At 35.7% G+C, this 23,949-nt stretch overlaps 1 protein-coding gene across 1 annotated transcript; it reads left to right on the top strand.

The window, feature by feature from the left end:
• The first annotated feature begins 798 nt into the window (after positions 1-798).
• On the top strand, positions 799-23,639 carry LOC113494683 (4-hydroxybutyrate coenzyme A transferase). Its single transcript, XM_026873091.1, has 10 exons — positions 799-1,136; positions 14,367-14,529; positions 16,876-17,014; positions 18,571-18,661; positions 18,954-19,142; positions 19,827-19,953; positions 20,842-20,930; positions 21,326-21,445; positions 21,942-22,088; positions 22,953-23,639. Exons 1-10 carry the CDS (start codon positions 950-952, stop codon positions 23,135-23,137), a joined length of 1,437 nt encoding a protein of 478 aa, XP_026728892.1. The 5' UTR covers positions 799-949; the 3' UTR covers positions 23,138-23,639.
• Positions 23,640-23,949: the final 310 nt, after the last annotated feature.

The raw sequence follows: 23,949 nt of genomic DNA on the forward strand, positions 1-23,949 counted from the left end.
TCACACAAACGTTTGTCCTGGGTGGGAATCGAACCCACGACCTCCGGTATAGCAGTCAGGGCCACTAACCACTAGACCAACAGGCCAGTCTTATATTATAGACAAGTATATCTCTGTCAAGCAATTTCTCAAGTGAAAAATACACTTAGCATATTATCATCTCAGCTAAATACTGAATGAAGTTAATGTCAAGCCCTTAAAGATAAACATTTCACGTTGGGTTACGTAACACCTCTAATTTTTGCTTTGGTTCCTACATTTTAAGGAAAATCTTTCTTAATGGCAACTTCTTCACAGATTTATTTTTAATGTCGTCCATTTTGTCTTTGGTGTGGGTACAACCATCAAAACTCACTTAAGTTTATACTACTATAAAAACTCGATTGGATAGAGATGTTGTCAAGCGTGCTCAAAATTTATTTAATAATATCATAAGTTCTTGTGTTGTCACATGACATATGTTATTTTAATTAAAGCTATAAGTAGCCAAGTTGTGGTAGGGAAAAATATGTCGCGGTACCACCAGTGATGCGTAACGAGGAATGCATCTTGGGCGAACGCAGGAACGCAACGTCTTATTAATAAGACTCACAGACTTCCATAAATGTTTACATCTAAAATGTTAGCATTTAAGATTTTGGAGTAATATTTAAAATATTGTTCTTGATTAGCAAATATACTTTTCTTAGATAACATTGTTAGACTTTATACATTTTATCTTCAAGGGTTCTCTCTTTTAATAATCTGTGGCCGCAACCAGAACAGGGTGTGACGTTTACGTTCAATATCTGACGTTTGTTTGGGTGCTGCGGTTCCGATTTAATTTAATTTATTGAGTTGGTTGGCATCGGACGTTGTTTAAAATTTTTTAGGACTATAAATAATCTCGCCCTCTAGAAATAGTTGGTTGTAGGTTGTTTAAATATTTAATAAAAAATCCTTTCCGAAAATGTCTAAGCTCGGTAAAATCATACCCAGTGTTTCTAGTCGTCATTTCGGTTTAATAAGTGCCGCTGTAAGTAGTGCAAAGAATAGCAGAAGTTATTTTACGTATACGCAAGAGTTATCACAGCCACTAGACAGGCATCCCGAATGTTTATCAGCAAAAGAGGCGTTTCAAATATGCTTGAAATCCGGTAAGTTAAATCTTACGAATACTTTAATAATAAAGCCGAATTTAATCCAAGCAGTAATATAACTTACTACTGGTTTGGCTACCTCTTAAATTTACCTAGTTTTATTGCGTGTTAACAATTCTGACCAGTGTCGTTATTCTCTCGTCTACTTTTTTGCGCTAATTTCGCGCTTTGCTATTTGTCTTACAGCGCATCTATAATCTCGCAACGCCCTATTATTAAAATCTACTTTATATTCACTCTTAAATTTCTACAAAATAATTACTTACTGAACTAACAGTTGAAAACACAATTATTGTTGTGTGGCTCTTGATGACAGGTTCCAATAATATGCATCGATAAAATCTTATTCTGAAAGAAGGATATAATAGAAATTAATACTTAGTTAAAAAAAAAAGAATTAAACCATTCATTAAAAAAAAAAGAGTCAAATATGGCAGTTTATATGTTTATTTTTATTCAAGAAAAGCAATGTTTGTTACTGTTTAGACATTAAAAGAAACATTGCTTCTCTGTTAGTATTATAACTGACAAGAGGGAAGCTTGAATGAATCAATGAACCATTAGCCTATTATCTAGTTGAAGGGAACAAGCAACCAATGTGTAGTACAAAGTGCACAGAGTATCATGTTTATAGAACCTTGAACCTTAGCTCTTAGCCAATAGCATTGAATTTACTATGACTTTTTATATACATTTGTTTTCTCATATAACCAGTTGTTAAATTGTCTTTATGATAACAACCTACCTACTTAAACCATTTAATAAAACAAAAGGTAATACCTGTCATGTTTGACCTCCAAAAAAATATTTAACCTGAAGTAAAATGCCTTATAATTTCTTAATTTTGAATTTTAAGTACCTTAAAATTGGGCATACTCAATATTTCTTTACATTTAGAGATATGTAAAGAAATATTGAGTATTGCAAACTACTAGGATAGGTAGGAAGGGAAGCTGCATACTACCCTTGCTCACCGAGAAACATGTCTTAAGTATATTTTGATAGTAACTGTTGTGAGAATGATTCATTATTAAATGATGTAACGGTTTACTCACGCGTATTTATCGGGGTAGCCTGACTAGTTTCGGACCCAACCGGAGTCCTTAATCATGTGAGATCGACTCGCGATTCCGCCGCGTCTGCTCATGATTAAGGACTCCGGTTGGGTCCGAAACTAGTCGGGCTACCCCGATAAATACGCGTGAGTAAACCGTTACATCATTTAATAATGTCTTTAGTATTTTTCTAATTGCAATATGAGTTGCATATTTTACTATTCTACTGATACCAGTAAACTTATTATTTATTTGAACATGCAAGTTAAGTTTTACACTCTAATGGATGGTAATGTCATGTTTGCTGTTGTATCCATAATAAGTTAATGACTAATGTCACTGTAATTTAATAGTATTATGTTATTTGTCTGTTATTTATACTCTACCTCCTTGGTTGTCACATAGTAATGAGAATTATTCAGGATGTGCTCCTAACAATACTCATCTCAAACACTTATTCAGTCCAGAAATTTTAGGATCTTTCTGTTTGATAGTCTAATGAAACCCAGATAGAAGCAGCTAAATGAATTCTATAACAATTGAATTTCAAGAACTGAGTCACAGTCCAATAATATGAAAATTAGTTGCCTTATATTCAAAATTAAAAGAATATAAATGTACTTTGCCTGTAATTAATAGTTAACAATATTTAATAGTTCATACTATATTCACAAATCTAACTAACATCAGGTTTATTAACATATAAATTATTCATTTAAGGTTAGTAACTGAATTATGAGTGTATTTAATTCTATAGTAGTTCACGAAGTACTTGTGAACAATACAATTAAGAATTTTAATGTCAAACATGATGTTGGTATTTTTAAAACAATGCGGCATAGTCATGTGATTTCTTCACTTATTTAATTGAATAACTGCATTATCTCTACTAATATAATAGAACTGGGAAGTATATTTGCTTGTTTGTTTGTTTATCTAGGTTAAATTTGGAGATTATCGGTTGGATTTAATGAAATAGTAATGAGTTTGGCAGTACATATATCAAGGACTATAGAGTGTGATTTATTATGAGTAGAGGCGAAAAGAACGTGGTTTCCAATCATCATCATTTGAAGTTGGTAAATAGTGCTTTAAAAAAGTAGTAGTAAAATAAATAAAGTAATATTCTTGACAAACACTGTATCATGACCTGACTGCAAAGGTCGCGTCATAAGAGGATTTACACTTAATATATTACGTTTTAACAATATGGTCTAAAGCGATTTTACAAAATGAATCACGGTAATTGACTGTTTGAAGCTGATTGTGCATAGCTTAACATAGAGGTGTTATAGGTATACCACCTTTAATAATAAGATTTCAATTGTGGAGATGAGATGCCACTAATCCATGTATTGCACTGTCTTGTTTTAACTACTTGAACAATTTTACGTTAACTTGAGATCTGAAATCATTTTCTAAGGCCCGATTTTTCAATCGCCAGATAACTTTTATCTGACGAATAAAGATGGCCGTTTGACATATTTTCTATACAAAAGCTGTCAAAACGTCAAACATATTCGTCGAATAAAAGTAATCTGGCGTTTGAAAAATCGGCCCTAAATCGCCTAGAACATATCCATGGTATAACATTACTCTCTCTAGTAACTTGAGTTTAATTTCTCATCACGCAGTTCGTCGTAAACGTGTAACGTGTCGTAAGCTTATGCATTTTATTATTTTCATAATACACTCGCAAGCAGCGTTCTAACACTGGGTTATTGAACTTTGTATTGAGTCAGACTTAGGACACATATTAAATTTGGACTGCGGACTGCGCAATGTTTGCTTAAAACTAGTTTTAAAATGAACGTAATAAAGAAAACAGTTGCAATCGCATCTTTAGCAAACACGTTTGTGACCTTTTCAATGTCAAATTACAATCAAGTAATTCAGACTAACAGCTGGATTTACGACTTAAAAACAGCGATGTGTGGTTAATGTACTTAGATATGACGTCACAGACAATACATTCGAGTTTTGTAGTGCCCTTTACGAAAAGCAACGTGTAAAAATGGATGTAAAATTTCGGGCATGGGCCCTGTTACAGAGTTACTTTACGTCTAATGATCAGTATTTTATCCTTCATCACATGAATAAAGGTCCTACCATATAACCTCCAAAAAAGTTATCAAAATTTGTTGTTGTTGTTGTTTCTGTTTACGAAGTTACTATAGTCGTTAGGTAGTTAGTTAGTATACAGTAAATCTGTGGTTCTGTTCTACAAAAGTGAGTTTACCGTCTATTTGTATCAATTTTGTGTGTGAAGCAGTAACCAAACACTTAAGTTGTTCTAGCAAATATATGATAAAGTGTGTAAATATTAGTTTCTGTCTCATTACTTGTATGTTACTCAGTTTTGGTATTCGGGCACAAAGTATTTGGGGCTCCATTCGAGACATTTGTGCTGAAGGCTGACTCCGATAGATGAATACGGGGATTTTTCTTCTGTGTTGAACATATAATAGGGATGATGACAATTTTTTTTGCCGTGTCCGTCTTGTAGTTTTTTTGTATAATAATGAATGCGTATTTTTTAATTTGTCCCGCAAACATAAATTGACCAAATTACAGTGAATGAAACTTACGCGTGACGTCACGATTGAGTATAAATTTTACTCTATCGTTACGTCACAAGCCCCCTCTCCTAAACTTTAAAGCAGTTAATCTTTGTCAATTCTAGTTTTTTTCTGAAAAAGGAAAAAATACGTGTCTCATACTTTTCAATTATCTAACTGAGGGATTAATGAGATTTTTTCTTTTTATACCCAGTCATCATCCCTATTATGCAACGCGAAAGTTTAAATATAAGTATGACTCCGATAGGTTCGACTTTCAATTGAACTGAGATCGAGTTTGCTCTTCGGTATAGCGTGCAGTAGCAAGAGTTGGACCCGCGCTCCAAGGACAGCAAAAGACGTTGATAAATAGTCTCTCTGTTAGATTTTGGTTTGGTTCGATCGTACTTCTTCAGCACCGAATCAAATACAATTTAAAATAAAAACAGAATTGAAACCAGTTTTGAAAGTAAGTCTTTTGGGTTCCATAAAGATACGGGTACTAAATTAAACACCTGTAACAACACACAGATGTAAACATGTTTTTAATTCGAATACTTAGACCGTAGACATCTCCCGATTTATATTTATCTGTAATTCCCCTAGTATTGTGTTATGTTAAGGGAAAATACCTAACTTTATTTGTATTTAATAAGACAATATCATTTGCTTTTTCCATGTAAAAATTTAATCTCCATTTTCATGAATTGTGAAGGTTCTTAGGTCCTACTCCCAAGATAATACAATTAGAACACAGAACTTAATTCAAAATTAAAACTTTTTCATTTTAGTGAGCCTAAAAAGGCCCTTAAGAAACGTAAGATCATAATCTAGTGACTCTTAGGTACTGTTTCATTTTGTGTCATCTTGAAAACAAAGTCGTGGCGTACCTCCCTCGACCCTCGAGCACTCTTGTTATGAACACTGAGATCTCTATTGAATTGTACTGTATGAGATAAAAACACATTCAGAAAGTTTTTATTCAATTTTCTTTCACCTTGACACAGGTCGGGGTCGCTACGATTTACAATTGGTACGCTGTTGCCAAAACATCCAATCTAGGTGTTACGTAATGCATACGAGAGTTTATGTTGCTTTTGTGCGCAAAACACATTGTGTATCTGAATATTAAGATACGAAGATTTACAAAAAGTAGATATGAATAAAATAACTAACACTCTATAAGGATAAAAGTTTTGACTTCGGCCATTCTTGCCAAATTAATGCAATGAAAAAAAAAAAATTAATAATCATTTCGGTTTTGGTCACATTTTCAAAGAAAGTTAAATTATTAATTTAAGTCACCTATTATGTGGTTTCTCGATAACATGTTCTTGTACTAATATGTAAAAATAATTAAATTCGAAAAGTACTAGGTCGATTATGATTTTTATTTTTTTTCTATTAATTGTTTCAACCACTTGTTTTGACTTGGCGTTCATTTCTAGGACACCCTGTATTTTTCCCGTGTGTTCACTACACTTTTCTTTAGTAGTGTGTGTGTTTTTGCCGTGCTAATAATGATAAATAAATCATACCAAAGTGCTATAGAACAATAACAAAAGAATTTGACCTCTTATCAACCGGAATACTACCGGTCTTATAATTTAACGTAACACACATGTTTACGTATGTGTGTATCGAGCATATATTATTACCTTGCTAACATTTCAAGCTACTTTTTCCTTAATGTTAACATACTCCTTTAACGTCCTTCGTAGTGTCATTTTGTAATATTACACATTCAACATCTTGGAGTCTCCGAATACAGGCATTTGTTGCTTAAAAGGAGGCTTCAATATTAAATATTGTTGAGTTCGTTCCGACGTATCTTGTCGGGCTAGCTAGTCAGGAAATTTCGACTCCAACTAGCTTAAAACTACATTTTATATCGACTATGAATTCTTGAATTCATGAGTCGTGGTATGACCATTATTATGCAATTGAACCATATTGATACGATTAGTTCTAAGTATCAAGATATAGGTAAATCGGTATGACTGCAAATTATCGAAAAGCCCTGTTATTACAGTCTAGAAAACAAGCAGATGACATATATAAATCTAATTGTACTTTTCGCAAATGTGACTAGAGTCAACAAAATTTTGTGTAGCGTGGGAGTACTTTGATACGCATAATCTGGCAATAAGCCAATAATACCGGTTTACCGGGGATTTTCAATTTAAAACTCAATGTCGTAATCCAGTTATTTACAAAGGGTGCAATGCTCTTTAAACGATTCGTGCGTTTATTTTGTAACGAAAAGACCGAAAATGTGTAATGTTATGCTCAGAAGATTGCAGTGCGCGTCAGTTGCATTTGAGCGACAAGAAAAAGGCTGGGATGGATTGTAATTTGTAAATAAGGATCTCATGAAAGATATTTTCTGGCCGGAAACCTAAGGAAACGCAGTCGCACGCTATGGAAATAAAACAAAAAAAATCTTAGCCCAAAAATTAAATTTTCAATTTACCGAAATAATATTATATGATTCGTAAGATTTTAACTACTTTCATCAATCAGATGTGCATTAGTTATTAATTATTAACTTTTGTATTTTTAAGCTTTTTCAGTTTCTGGATTGATCATTGTGCTCATGTCAATTTGGTTTGTAGAATCATCTTACTGCCATGACAGGCAAACGCTTTTCTATAATCTTCATCGACATTTATCTCTACTCTGTCTCTAGACTATATCATCAGTTATCTAAACACTCGGTTTAGTCGGTTTCAGTAGAATTACTGAACTTTCATGACATGCATAAAGTGGCCATCGTTTTCTAGGTTTAAAACAAGCTGCATGCTACCTCTATTAGTAGATTCTGTACTTTCGTCATCGATACTGAGAATATCCAGAAGGCGCCAATTCACTTGATTCTACAAGTGTGTCGTTGATACTAACGATCGATTAACTTGGCCTAGTTTTTCGGTTCGCCTTCGCGTTTAAGATTCCAACGTTTTTCTCCTTACGCGATATTGTCGATGTTATACTGGTCTATTAGTGTAATCACTTTTTGTCTGGTTGTTTGCGTTCTGGTTGGTTCATAGAGAATTTTAAATTACTAAACGATTTTAAAGGCAACGTACGTTTCTATTGTTTTCTTTCATGCTGGCTTATTATGTACCAAGTAAAGTACCAAGTACGTTATTAACGTACGATATTATACGTAGTAACTATATGGGTAGATGTACTCAGTGACGTAAGTCTAGTAATGGCTTCTGGTGAATCAGTATAGTAATCATTTGACTTTCATTCTTCGTAGAAAGTAATTGACTAACTTTTAATTTTGTCGTCGCTACACTTCTGGGAATTTAATGCCACTTATTTACATTATGAAACTTGCTTTTACTCTGTTCCTCTCCAGAAACAAAAACAAAGAAATTGACGAAACTAACTCTGCCATTCCAGATCAAATGTTCTTGAGATACAATCAAGTACTGACGTATCCGTCCAAAACAGATATTCTTAAAAACAATTCTGACGCAAAAAATATTTGTTTTGTCAACACTACGATACTTATTGGACTTTAGTCAGGTCAAAACCCCGAAGAATACAAATTCAGCTTTCACAGTTAGCTAAGTGTACAATATTTCTATGGCTTGAGTCATTGGACTGGTTTTTAAAATGCATAAAAGTCAATCAAAAGTTACAGGTAGGTAAACTTTGAAGACTTTACCGTTACTTTACCTCTCATATGCATATATTATGATGATTAGCCGGGCCATTGAATATCCTAACAATTGACAACTACTATAACAAGTATGACCTTTGTGTTAACCTCAAATACTTATTTCAAAGGCACGTTCCCTTGATAATTATTTCCTTTTTCTCTGTGGAGTTTGTTGCGCTGTTTGGAACACTAAGAAAGCCGTGATGGATTTTCGAATAGTGCTACGTATTTGCCCAAGTTGAATAAAAGATTTTTGACTTTGATTTCAAGTGAATTCAGTATGAACTGTAATATTACCAGTTAATCTTTCCGATTGACTAAGGATGGAGTATTGAAAAGAAAGCTGAGATGGAATGGTAGAGTATGTTTAAAATAAAAGACGGGCGTTGCAGACCCCTAATGGCTGCAAGTCAGAACAACTGTCGAAATGAAAGAACTACTAAAGGTCACTACAAAACTTGCAAATATCCCGAAATTCGTTTGCAATAAGCGCATAGCGAAGCAAGCTAAAGACAACTACATAGTTAAAAAAAATCATAAACATAATTAAGTCGTGCAAAAGCATGAATTATTTATGAAAGTCATCTTCACGATAAAAATACAATAACAATATGCTATCCACGTTAATTTATAGTTCTCAATTCACGTCACATTTCCCAGTATGTAAACAATAAGCTGGTGTAATTCGGTTATAAATTAAACGGAGGAGTGGTTGATATGTAGGTGATAGTAGGTAAAAACAAATTAAATGAAAAAAAAAATATCGTACGTCACAAATTGTTTATCTACATGTATAGGTTCAAGATGTCAGTGACCAAGTCAGTCTGGTCGGTCTATAAATAAATGTTGTACCGAAAGAAAGGTTGTAGCAGTGTTGTAGTTTGGAAACGACATGCTGTATCAAGCTAACCGTAGGATTGGATATTGGATTCATCAATGGCTTTTCTCATTTGAGAACTGTGAATATCGAGCAGTGTTCAGTAGACAAGGATGGAGGACTAAGAGAAAGGAACGGGCTGTTTCCGATCATAATTCCCTACTAGATATAACCCTGCCTCTATACAACTGTGTCATAGTCTCTGTTCTTCGCTATCGGTATTCGCCTCCAGAATGAATGAATCGAAAATCTGACCTCCGATGATATTTCGATTTATAGCTTCTAGTCGATAATTTTGGCCCATATTGTATTTAATTTGAGGAAGGAAAAATAATTGTTTTCTAAAGAGCGATTTAATTTGAAGGTTTCAGCTGTTCGTTACAAAATACTTTGGTATTTCATTGTCCTGTAGGTGAAAAGGTCAGATATCGTATTGTTTTTATTTTGTCGTAATACAGCATTCACATGATGAGCAGCTCCCAAAAGGCCAAAAGAAAGTACAATTCGTTCATACAATTAGTTTCTGTTGGTTGCACATTAGTATAAATTTAACCTTGGGATAAAACGGCAACAAGATTATGTTTGTATTATTTAAACCCCTGTATAACGGTTAGCAACGAGTAATTCTGTTTAATAAATTAAAATATGTTTCCTCTACATTGTCGATGTGTATAAACTTGTAACTAATTTGTGTATCTAGTTCAAGTTCAGTAGTCGTCCATATGATATTGTTGCCCTTTTGCAATGCAAATCAGCCATTATAACAAGGCAGGGGCGATGTTAAACTAACTCGGTGATATCTGTTAATTGTTTGCTATATTTCTTTATTGGCGATCTCCATGGGAATATTCTCGCTGTGTTCATTTTGTGTGCACTCAAAACCTGCTTGTTTCCAGTCCTAGCATTGTTTAGCAAAATGAATCTTACGTATGTAGGTACGTAATCATTTTCTTTCGATCAAAGAAATTCATAACTTAGACGATCTCCTTTCGTTCGACTATCAGTTGTGAAAGTAAGGCGTTGCACTTCATGGCCTGGACTAGTCATCTAGAATTAGTCGTAACTGTGAAAGTTTTACCTACTTGCTGCAGGAGAGGAAGGAGAAGGAAGGAGAAGGAAGGCATCAATTAATAATGTTATACTCGAAAACAAAACCTACAGATTGCATTTTCGTCGTAATGTCAGATGTCAACACTTTCGATTAAAGTATGGGTAATGTTTACTATTATTTTGATAACACGATATGATTACAGTATTTTGCTAATAAAATATGATTGATAGCATAATAAACGCTTGTATTAATGGATTAAATATAAGGACTCGTTCTAACTCCCGCATAAATTAAAACACCTACGAGTAATTAATCGCAGATTTTTTTATATAAATGTTATCTTTTTGTAAGTAGCAATAAAAATACATAGTCACATGGTGGACTGTTGAGGCTATGATTTGATGTCTGTGTTAATGTTTAGCCAAAAGATAAAAACGGCAAATCGCAATATCGGAGTATGGCTTTTATTGTAGTCTTTTTGACGCGCCATATGAACGTAAAAGCATTCAAAGAATACGCTCAGACGCACTGCAAAAATATGTGTAAGTATATTATAGAAAATAACACCATTTTGTAAGTTAAACATTTTACCTTACATTATATCGCACATCCGCGCGACTTTACCGCGTCATCGTAATTTACACGTAATCTGGACCAACCCTAAGTGTTATCAACTGCAATACTACGATATGTACGTATTTACCTATTGATAAGGAGTTAAGTATATATTATAACGATGTTTGTGTTTGTTCAGAACACCGTGACACTAGTTTTTGACTGAAAATATGATGGATTGTTGTCGTTCCTTGTATTAGACATGCCAAGTAATGTTTTGAAAGTATCTTTTGTCTGAAATTTATTTTGCATGATTTATTAAATTTCCATCACGAAAAATTGACTCAATTTATTTTTACCGCCTTTAGGACTAAAACCTATTTGGTAGAAATTAGAAGATAACGCCATTTGCATTACTAATTACGCTCGTATTTTACTACCATACTTGCTACTGCGATTTGATGATTTTTACAATATGCTATTCCAAAGTCACAAGCATCCAGTTTTATCCTCTTTGTGCATTTGACTTGAATGATAGTGAAATTCTCCGCACTCAATGTCAAAATGCTTTACTGAGGGAGTCGTCTTAAAAAAACAGAGAGAAAGTCGCACAAGTATTTACTACCATCGATCTCAATTATTATATCTTTTTAATAATAAATAAAAACGATAATAACCGGGTCAACGCAATAGCTCAGTACACAGATAGCGTTATCTCCACAACAGCTAATAAACAGTTGTTAACTTCTGATTCTTCCGGTTAATGACACAGTGACGTGTCCATTGTATTCCGAAATTACTATTGCTAGGTATTTCTAGGTCTAATTCGATATTCGAGTATTTTGTCTACGAGTATTCTTGATGAAGCTGACGTATTGATTGACCCGCAGGACGATGACAAATATATTGAGTTAGTTCTCAAGAGAGACACTGAATTTTTAAAAGTTGTAATGCGTTTTATCCATGCTTTTACGAGATGCGATCCAACAACTCTAAGCGTAGTTATCTTCATTACAGTATTTTACTCAGATATGATACTGTCCAATAAAACAATAAGTTAATCCTCTAAAAGTGTATGTCGACCTTACTTTTTACATAACAGTAAATGTCAACAAGGCTTTAATTTATTTGCAAAAACTGCAACGAGTTTTTAAATAAGGATAACGCAAACTATCCAATGTTAAACAGTCTTCCTTGATAATGAAGCTATAAAATGCAAAAAGGTTTAAGATTATTTACTGATAGTTCAAACAAGCAAACGATCATAGAAGTCCACATTTCTGTACTGAAAATTTCGAGAAATTGTTCTCAATAATTTTCTTTTTATCAAAACAAATCCAACCGTAATATCACAGAATTGGGGGAAGCTTAGGTCAGTCTATGGACCGTGATAGTCTGAGTAGCCCGTTTGATTGATAATATCGGAAAATCCAAAAAATAAGATCAAGTTTTTGGTTCTTGATATTTGATCTCGAAAATTCTCGTCAACAATACTACAATAGAGCAGGCAAAACGCGCCAAACCCGCGGGTCTTAAGTAGTCTAGTGAAGATATAAATGTTTAGTGAAGATATAGATTTAAAGTCGTTTCATTTCAATGTCTAACATTCGCGTAAACCTAAGAAACCACTATATAAATGTTTGTCAATCACTACGATATAAGGACACGTTTAAATTGTGGGAACTTCGCTCAATGAAGTTGTTTACATGCACTTTGTTCCGTTGGAAACGACCGATGCCAAATAATAATGCTTAAATTACTATTTGTCATTACGAATCAAAATAGAATGTATATTTAGACAATTATTCCTATCGTTATACAAAGTAAATAGCGGATAAACATTGTGTGTTACAATCGATGGTTTAGGGATCGCTTGCACGGTGGATGAGGCTTTAACAAAAAATGTACATTATCTTTTACATAATATTTTGTGAAAAAAAAATTGGGTAATTGTAGGATTAGGATACCTGGATGAATATACTTACAACATTATTTTTGAAGTATTATACACATTACACCGTGATTTTTTAGTCGTCTTACAAAAGCAGCCCAGTTCATGTCCCCAATGACTAGAATTCGTTCACACGTTCATGATAAAAAAATAGGTATTTATGAGATTTGAATAAATTTAAAATGCATTTTTTATTCAATATTGTGATGCAATTCGTAGTTTTAGAAACACAGCTCCGTTGCGAGCGCGATCCGAGCCTTGTAACAATGGTGTAGTACCGAGCCTTGTAACAGTACCTATGTTTCAGATTTCTCTTGTTTCATTTTTCTTCGTACCTATTATCTTAGTTGATGATAAAAAAATAATAATCGCGCCTATGGGTATTTTACGTTGGATACATAAAATGGGCTGCTTTTGTAAGACGACCAAAAAATCACCATGTATATGTACATTAGCGGCCATCCGCCTCTTCTCTGGTCTTCTCGTCTCTTTTTCACAACTCCAAATGTTTTACTATTGTTAATCGTGACAGGCCCCAAATATAAACATATGCGACACTTAAACTTTTAGTAATTGTCATGAGTCACTATTGCTAATTCAATAAAATATACGCAATAGACTACAATTAGCATTTTGACATTCCTAACGGTCTGCCTGCAAAAGGTTACCTCAAATTAAGTTTTATTTGTAAACATGACTAGCATGGATTACTAATCATTGATGATAAAGCCTAAATGTAAAAATCAGTTTTACAAACTACCAGAATCGTTTTAAAATCGTCCTAGTGGCCTTGTAGTTTTATGAAGGGTTTTGTATGCACAAGCTCCAGGTTTGATCTCGACGCACTTAAAATATAAATGCGACTTTTTCAAAGTTATTTGTACTTTCTTCATCATTACCAATGACAAAAGGTGTAGGAAAACTTCGTGAGGCAATTCAAAATATTGGAATCTCAAATCGCATCCCGCAGGGAGCACTGTGATCACGCCCAAAACTTCCCTGTCAGGGAAGAGGCCTGTGCCCAACAGGACGTATACAGGCTGCTATTATAAAGTCGTTTTGATGACGGTTTCGACTCGACTGCTGATTTATATTACAAAAGGGTAATAAAGATCCCATATTAATCGTTGTTTTAATATAAATTGAAAATCGAGAGTGCAAATTCGAAGTACCCATTACTAAAACTTCGAAGGTGCTGTCGAATGCCGAATACTGTCATAATGCCCATATAAATGTAATAACCTTATACCACAAGCAGGAAAACATTCATTATTTGAGAAGAGATTTTTCACTGTATTTTCTCATGAATATCAGAAAACTTCCTTTTTGAATAGTCAAGCGATGCAAATTCCTAGATACCATAAAAACTTTTAATTCTGTCTCCTTTCTTACGAATCGCAGAAATATGGATTCTCTGTTGGATGACCGGACTGTTGAAAATTCCCTTTCTAATTGCGCGCAAGAAATATTTTTCCCCCTCTTGTAATATTGTGAATATCCTTTTTTCCAGGGCAGACTGTGTACGCTCAGGGCGCCGCTGCTACTCCGGTGCCGTTACTGAACGCCATGACAGAAGTAGGTTTGGAATGTAGCCTGAAGGATATCAAGGTGGTCCACATGCACACTGAGGGAGAGGCGCGCTACACCACTCCCGAATGCAAGGATATCTTCAGGTTGGTATTAGTAGTACTATAATCGGCACCTTTGTACCGTTATTTGTCATATGTGTGTATTTAATCGTTATCACACTGTTGTTCTTGTATTTAAAACTAAATGAAAGTAAAAGAGTATCAAACATCCATCAATACTCTCAAATTTTCTCAATTATAACCTTTTTAATATATTAATTAAGAAATAAATCTCTTCAGTTTAAGAGATCGTGATGATCTAAACTAACGTTTGAAAAAGATAGTGAATTGAAATCGCTCAAAAATTCTCCCTGTAACGTTCGTAACAAAACGCGTAGCTTCCGTTATCCCAAGGCGCAGTTCCCCGAATTACACTGGGACAGTACACTTAAAATAAGAACTTACTAAAGAACAAAAACAATAATTTAAAAAATTCATCAACTTTTCTGCCGGCTGGGAGTGTGCCCAAAAGGCTGGCAGCATTGCCCGGTCAAATGGCGATACACTGGGATAGTATATTTTCAACATACTCCACATAAAACGATTGCCTACCTGACTCCTACAATCATTATAAGTCGCAGTCACATAGCTGCAAGCGTTATCAGTCTTGTGATAGCTTTATGTTTATGAACAACAATTAACACAGCATTGCGAGGATTAATAGTGAATGAACGGAGATAAGATAGCAACTATTGCAGTACTGATTAATAAAGGTTAGATTCATCTAGTTGGCAATAAGGCTTTAGGAAAATTGCAATTGTAACCATGCAAAACACAATATTCGGCTGAAGCCGGTGAGAGTAGCAACAAGCCCAACATAGTTTGTGAAAAGGGTGGGCCAAAGCTAGGCTTAGTTTACACTATATTTTGAATATTGAACATATTCCTTTAACAACGGTTAATCTTTTTCTGCAGGACATTATTTTATTTCGTATGCCGTATGTCCACTAAAGAACTACGAAACTTAACGACATGTTACTTTTTGTGGGATTTCTAAATATCAAATTCAATATATAATGAAAAAGAAACTTTTACCGGCCCAGACGCTCATGTTATTATTGACTCGAAGCTCGCAGGGAATGCCCTTAGTGTACCTTGCTAACGTATTTCGTTTTTATCTTTGTTCTGCATGTAAAGTCTCGCAAATAAGTCAGGTAATGCAGTCATATCCTGCTCTCAGGATAACTGCAGGAACCACGTCAAAAAAATCCATACAATCAAGTTATGCTTTCTATGTATTTTATTCTAATCTTCGCAATTGGGTGGGGTTGTTTGCAATAGAGATATTAAAGAATACGAGATACAATTTCTTAAATATCTACATAACCTAAGACAAATACTCCAACACAGTAAAGCCATTTGATATCTTTCTCAGCATCTGCTCTTGTCGGACATAATCCGGCTCCATCTTATCTGGGTACTCAGCTCTTGAGATGTCAGATATCTTATCGCGTAACTAGTTCCACTGTTGCTACGTTTTGTGTTCATTTATTTTTTTCTTTCAAAGAATGAATCGGCATTCAGCCATAAGAGCCATGCATGAGGTATTCTGATCTATGCCACTGCGGATTTTGAATATTCTAGCCCTTTATTATGGAATTGAAATTATAAACACTCATTAATTCATTGAAATCGAGATCCCCTTCACGTGTTAAAATATGACACCTGTTCGCAATTCTTATATCTCTAAAATTAATCGATATTCAAGGACGTACGAGTAGAATTACAAAATTAGTTGTGGAAATATAGTACTATGTTAAAGATCAAATAATTGTATCCGGCGATATTAAATACCATTCAAACTGAAAAACGAATAAAAATGTACGTAGACCAATAGTAGGACGTCCAAAAATCCAATCCAAACATATCAAGTTTGAATCCAGGATATTATAAACTGTTGGAATAAGTTTATTGGAGACCGAAGCGAAAATATACCTGCCGAAAATTATAGGTAAATGTATGTGATATCATAATTCCCCGGCCCTTATCCCAATTATTATTTGAGGTCGGCACAACATGTCTTCTCCTTCCATACCTTTCTATCTGACGTCATCTCACAAGAAACACCCAGTAATTGTATGTGATATGTAAAGTTATATTAGGTAGTATCATTTACGATTCTGATAGCGATACCTATCATCATTTTTGTATTAAATTGCACGAGCTAGTGCCAGTCACCTCTTGAGGTATGCAATGGGGCACAGCAGTGCAGGACGTTTGAGAGCGCTATTGAATAAACGCACTCGACGCCGTAGATTGTCTATTGTCTACCTGCCGCGTCCATACACACACGCGCGCCTCAGGAGGTGTCTAGTATTTGCGCGTACACTGCCATCTACTATCATATAGTTTAGTTTCAATAACCCCTCCAACAAAACTTGGTCTTTTCAGATCTACGTCTTTGTTCATGGGCGGCAATGTCCGCAAAGCCGTCGCCGATGGTCGTGGCGATACTATCCCCATTTTCCTGCAAGATATCCCCAAGCTGTTCCACAGGAAGATTATCCAGCCCGACATTGCTCTCATTCAGGTCAGACTCTGGCTTATGTACTTATTACACGTTTCTTTATTTTCTTCTTAAACCCTGCGTATACGAGGTGGGGTATGACGTACCTCAGACGTGAAAAAATGTTACAATTTTAAACGCGTGTTAGTTTTCTCATCAGCTGCAAATGCGACGTTGTCGCTTCGATCCGTAAGATATATTAAATCCTTCGTCTATCACAAACCTTGTGCTACGAGCGTATAGTGAGCTAGGGTATCATACACCCCACCTTGTATGGCAAGTGGACTAAAAGGTAGGTAAGTGTAACTACTTTTTGAATATTTGATTAATACGTACGTTTCGTTTTTAACGTGGTAAAATATTGTTTGCAGGTAATTAGATAAATTAGAACATGTCTCGGTTAACCGAAGTGGATTATTACAAGATTGTAACATTTTTTATACCGCTGGAGTATGTCATACCCCACTTAATATCGGATGGGAAATCCGAAAATCCATTTAAAGAAGTTTTTTTACTTAATCAATAAAAGTCTAAATAGTATATTATTTGTTTCACTCAAACCAATTCATGATCAATTTTACGGATTCTAGCACGTTTTATAATTCGGTAAGCAAACCCCACCTAGTCCATGGTGAGTGGAGCTCGTATAAGAAGAGTAAAGATCATTTATTACACAACCCTATACAATTCTTGAATGAAAGGTTTTTGTTTTTCACCGACCTTTGTAAGCCGAAACAATTGACTGAGCTTGGAACCAGACAAAATTCAGCAATAGTAAAATAAAGACTAAGAAGAATATCTTTCCTGCAGTCAAAGGGATGGTTAGCTGAAGTAACGAAAACCTACCTACTACAGTTTCTAATTTTTAATATAAAATTTCCAATTAATGGGTCCACAAATTATGCATTTTAGGAACACTTACTTTAATTCAAATATGGCCAGTGTCTGAAATTTGGTCACAGCCTAGGTCAAAAGGTTTGCCGGCTGACAAATATCCAATAAGGTGTTCCGTTTGTCCAGCCACGAACTACACTCCCAGATAATGATATGCACGTTGCTCATATTCACTATTGCCATGTCAGGAACTGGGCTACATAATTTTTAATCTCTATTTAGGTTTTCTCTAGTGGTTTTATAGTTACCTTCGTGAAGATTATTTATTCTTTAATTATAGAAAGGCTTACGCTTTTTAACCGAGATCGCCCCAGGATATCAAATTATCAAGGTATCAATGAAGTAAATCTTTGTATCATTTAGGTACTTCTACAGACTTTCATAACGGACGGACAATACCTGTATCGCGTTAATGATATTTCTGTCTCCTTTTAGTAGGTAGGGATTATGCCTTCACCATGGGAAGCCAGCTCTAAACATCGATATTTTTCAGATAATTTACTAAGGTTTTTTTTTTCTTTTTATCCTTAAATGCAGCTTGTATATAACCTTTATTTTATGTTCTAGTGATTGTTTTTTTTTTATATTCATTCTTAATTTATTTAAACTTTTGCGTACAATCGTGGTACATTATTGTGAGTACGTTAATAACATTATTTATATGAAAAGGGATCTTCTGATTTCAGGTATCTCCTCCTGACAGTCACGGGTACTGCAGCTTAGGGACATCCGTTGACTGCGTCAGGGCTGCCCTGGTTAACTCCAAGGTCATCATTGGTAAGACACACAAATAACCTTTATTTTGTATATTATGGCCAATTTTTGGGTACCGTTCATATGTTGGCTCAGAGACGTGACTTATCAGTTCTGGGGCGGTGTAGTAGTGTGTATAAGAGAAATGCCGCACTACGCCGTATATTATGCTATCAGCTCATTCCTTTTACACGTAGTGGTAGACCCTTAGCACACCCGAGCAATTCCGCAGCATTGGTACTCAAAGATGTATAACTTTTCTCTTATTAAGTGAGATATAATATAAGATTATGGAATAATCAAATCTTTTTCTCAGCCCAAGTAAACGTGAACATGCCCCGTACGTTCGGTGACGCGATCATCCACATGTCGCACATCGACTTCGCGGTGGAGGACAACACGCCTCTGCCGGAGCACCCCGCCAAGCCCTCCAGCCCCGAGGAGGCCAAGATAGGCAAGCTCATCGGGGAGAACCTGGTCGAAGATGGTGCTACGTTGCAGATGGGTGAGTTTTTTAAGGCACATTAAAAATAATTACCGTAGTTTAGATAGACAGTTTTAGTACTTTCCTCCTCTCTCCTACTTTTGCCGTACCTGATAGGATCGCCAAAAAAGTATTTGACGAAAACATGTTTTTAGACAGTCGGGTACATTTCCAACAAATATCAGATACGTATTTTTCATTTATCTTTATCTTTTCGTAAACAATAAAATCTGATAGCAAGTTATTAGCTCCCTCTTCCATACGTTTCCACACCTCTGTTGCGATTTATCTTAGCGTTCTTTTGCGGTTTAGTGAAATACCATATAATCTTATATTTTTAGTTATCTACATGGTGGATTTATAAGTTTTTTTTTTGTCAAATGCCCTATTATTATTACTGTTTGGACCCTTTGAGTTTAAAGTACATACAGTACTGCGCTGCCAGGTGCAATGAAAAAGACAGCATAGAACGTCGTAGATTTTATCTGGAAAACGTACTTATATCGGCTATCAGTGCCCCTTATTCGATGAGAAAGGGCTAAGTCCTGCGACCTAGCCGATTGACACTTTTCTGACATTTTTTGTAGCCATTCCTGCCCAGTGCCGAGAAAAGGCCAATTACTATTCTAGTTTTTATTAAAGGAATCAACCCAATCCCCAACCCCCCCACCTTTTCTGTCTTAACCTGAACATTTCCTGTCCCAGGTATCGGCACCATCCCCGACGCGGTGCTGTCGGCGCTGAAGAACCACAAGGACCTCGGCATCCACTCCGAGATGTTCAGCATCGGAGTCATCGACCTCATCAAACGTGGATGTGTTACTAACAACAAGTGAGTTATGATAGATCTTGGAAAATAACTGAATCTTTGGGCAAATTTATATTATAATAGTTTTTTTTTTCTTTATTTTAAAAACGACTCCCGAATTATGAAACTTTATCCTTGTGTCGCATTTCCTTCTATGTCTACATATATTCAAGTCCGATGCACAAAGACTCCGGACAAGCATTCGTGGATAACACAAATGTCAGTCCTCCGTGACGATCCAACCTGCAATAGGTCGCGTTCAGTGTTCTAGCGTGGTGATCTTAACCACTCGACTATCCGTGCAGAAATTTTACCCGTTGATGCCCAACTAGTTTCCTTCTCGCGCTCTCTGACGCATAACAAATGAGCGTTTCTCATACCATAAAATATAAATATCTACATTTGTTTCAATCGTCTTAGGAAGATAACTGTCTTTAATCGGTGACCAACGGGGTCACAGTTAATACTAATGGGAAAATCACAATTAAACACGTGTTCTAATCAGTGTTCTATAATTACAATAATTTAAGTGCACGAGTAGGCGAGTGGTATAGGTCGCTACGCCAATTACTGCCATACGTGCAACGTTTCATTGAAGTTAGTACATCCTTGCCTTTTAAAGTCTGTGTGCATTTGCTTTCAATGTTTACGAAAGCTTCCTCGATCTAACGATTAATTCATTTTTTGAGTAGCAAATTTAAAAAAAAAATCCTCAAATTCAACAGACTTTGAATTTAGTAGCTAGCACGCACTCATGTGCTTATTAAGAAAACATTGAAGAAAAACGTCACAAGAAAACAGCCACACCTGAGCTCTTTACAATCGTAAAGCCATTTCAAGTTCAACTTCACGTCAGTTTGTACATCCGCCATACAATAATAAGACCTCACTCTATATTAATTATGTTTTCAGGAAGAAGACCCACAAAGGTCGCATCGTGGGTAGTTTCATCGTCGGCAACAAAGAGCTGTATGACTTCGCCGATAACAACCCGTTCGTTGGTCAGTAGCAATGTTATACTTATTGTCATTTTACATTATACTCTTAGGGACGCCTGTTACGAAAACCTTTTGAGATTTAAATACCGCTTTTCTGGGATCCTTTTAACTAGCTCTTGTCAATCGCAAACCCGTAAATACTCAAGTTATCGCTAATACTTATAAAAGCACGAACATTTTTATTTCTTATAGAAAGAGTATGATTTCCTTGCATAAAATACGATACACAATTTTTTTTTTATTACCTGCCCTCTCGAACCTTTCATTCATCCCGAAGTCGCTTCCTGGGCCGGCCTTGGCATCGCGATCGATCAACTGGTTTCCATTCCCGCTTTTCATATGAGTTTAAAAATATATATTTACTCAGCTACAACTAACCTGTCTATATAATTTTTCAGAAATGTTGGAGATCGACTACGTGAACAACACTCACATCATTTCGCTCCAGCCCACGATGACTGCCATCAACTCATGCATCGAAGTCGACCTCACTGGACAAGTGTGCGCTGACTCTATTGGTAAGACTACAATATTTTTTGTTACGGCAACACCTGCCTTGACATTCTGGCTTTAGATAGTAAGGTCTACCGGATAGGTAAACCCAGCGAGTATTCGCTATATGCACATGTAGAGTAACTCGGGATCGTCGTTATGAAACACCATATGTGATGTGTTTTCAAGTCTACAAACAATGGGAAGAGAACTGCAGTCACACTAAAAAAAAACGAATCATTTCGCTTCAAAAGTTCCGTAAGCAAAATTGCTAGGCAAATAGAAACAAAGGGAAGGGCTACAGATTTGGGAATTATTTGGCTTAAAAAGGTCCTAAAAAGATTCGTAAACAACATTGCTAAGCAAATACTCACTGTATTTACAATACCGTTATATACATTATGAATAGCTATAATAGGTGTGGGTGTAAAGCGTTGCTATAACTACAATAAATTAAATTTAATTAATTGCCATAATTTCATGTATTAATTGCATTAATTTCAATTCCCCACTGTGCTACAGGAACGCGCATGTTCTCCGGTTTCGGCGGGCAGGTGGACTTCATCCGCGGCGCTGCGGAGTCCGTGGACGGGCGCGGCAAGCCCATCGTCGCCTTCGTGTCCAACACCAAACGCGGCGAGTCTAAGATCGTGCCCACGCTTAAAGTTGGTCAGTAGATATGGAACAGTAATAAGAGGCTATCTGTTAGTACCCAAACATAGGTATATGTATGTACATAATCTCTTTTCATTCACGGTCCTATTTAAAGGCATGCACGGGGCACAGATCCAACATGCAGAACTTTTGTATGTACACAATTATTATTATCTGGTGTACACTCGAATAGCCAAGTAGCTGATGTGTGTGAATCAAATAGCTCGGCGATGTCTTCCTTGTCCAATCTGTTCTTGAAACTGTTTATTAAAGGAGCCATGGCAACTCGTTTGGGTATTTTGTTCAATGCTTTAACTATGTATATAAAGTTCATATACTTTATAATGTATAGGAATTTCAAGTCCTGCATTTAGCTATTGCTTGTCAAAATTTGACTTGTTTGCCAGCTCCGTTCACTTAAAGCTTGCCTGGATGATTCCCTGATCCATAAGAAAATCAATAACCCTTCACTGATGTCTATCATGATAATTTTGTAAAGTTTCACTGTCTATGCAGTCTTCTGCTTAGTTTTTTTTATTTGAAAGAGTTTAAAAATAGTTAAACCTTTTATAATTCCAGTCATTTCATTACATTTTAAGTAGCGTGAGAGCAGTAGCTAAGTCAAAACTAAATAAATAATGTTATAAAAATAAAATATTTGCATGGTATTTATTAAACGTGCTACACTCGCGGCGCGAAAGGCCTCGAAAGCCGCGAAACGCGTGTGTAGATGGATTCGCGCGCACGCTTCGCACCTTTCCCCGCAACGAAAGGGGAACTGCGCGAATCGCGGCGTGAATTCACAACAAGAATCGCGCGCTAGGGTAGAGTGCGCTTTATATATATCACAAATGTTAATGAACAACGTTGTATTCCCAGGCGCGGGCGTGGTGACGAGCCGCGCGCACGTGCAGTACGTGGTGACGGAGCAGGGCATCGCCAACCTGTTCGGCAAGACGCTGCGCCAGCGCGCCTACGAGCTCATCAAGATCGCGCACCCCGACCACCGCCAGGCGCTCGAGAAGGCCGCCTTCGAGAGGCTCAAGTGCATGCCGGCGCCCTAAGGAAACACACCACAAGCTGCTAAACCACACTTTTTACGAACTTCCATTTTAGATATTGCTAGAAATGGAATAGCACTACTCTACAGTAGTTTCCGCCAATATTAAAGTAGATTACATTTACTAGGTGTAATTTTAAAATGTCAGTAATATTAGGTATCGAAAACAATGGAAAGTATTAGATGAATCTTAAATCAATGCATTTGGTTATATAGGTATTCCATTCGCATATTAGATTGCTAGCTGTACACGTTATGCCATCCTAGTTGTAGAGTGAAACAATATGCCTTAACTGTGTTAATGAACGATACAAGAACGTCAGATAAAGTAAACTTGCGCAACATTTACATCGTTTTATGAATATTATGCATTTTATAGGACTTTTTTTTTATTCTAAAGCAGTTTATTTGTATGTTGTTTTTTTTTTCGAATTTACTATATATTTACTGTGTAAAGTGTACACTTTTGTGTTATGTAATAAAAATCATGTACCATATAGTAAAAATGTCTTTCAATTTTCAACAACCCGGATGTTTAAGTTTTAGTAGTTAAAAAATAATATAAATTAAAACTCCCACCAGTATAAACTTTCTCCCTGTTTGATGTTGTTAAATGACTCAAGCTATTTATCCCAAATATGTCCAAGAAGACTAGCATATATCCTTTCCTTTCTGTCCTTATTTGGTTTTACCAGAAGTCGGGGCAACACGTTTTAATTAAATATTTTCATATACTAATGCCATGAAGAACTTTGCCACGAATAATCTATTAATATAAAAAAGTCCCTCGACCATGTTCATATATAGTACTCCAGG

Source organism: Trichoplusia ni, chromosome 6, assembly GCF_003590095.1.
Source record: "Trichoplusia ni isolate ovarian cell line Hi5 chromosome 6, tn1, whole genome shotgun sequence".
NCBI classification, from domain to species: Eukaryota; Metazoa; Arthropoda; class Insecta; order Lepidoptera; family Noctuidae; genus Trichoplusia; species Trichoplusia ni.

Bases quoted from the DNA above. Each gene is read 5' to 3' on its own strand.
- LOC113494683 (XM_026873091.1), top strand. From the start codon at position 950: ATGTCTAAGCTCGGTAAAATCATACCCAGTGTTTCTAGTCGTCATTTC. The intron at 18,662-18,953 runs GTAAGACACACA...TCTTTTTCTCAG, and splicing joins TAACTCCAAGGTCATCATTG to CCCAAGTAAACGTGAACATG. The intron at 21,446-21,941 runs GTAAGACTACAA...ACTGTGCTACAG, and splicing joins AGTGTGCGCTGACTCTATTG to GAACGCGCATGTTCTCCGGT.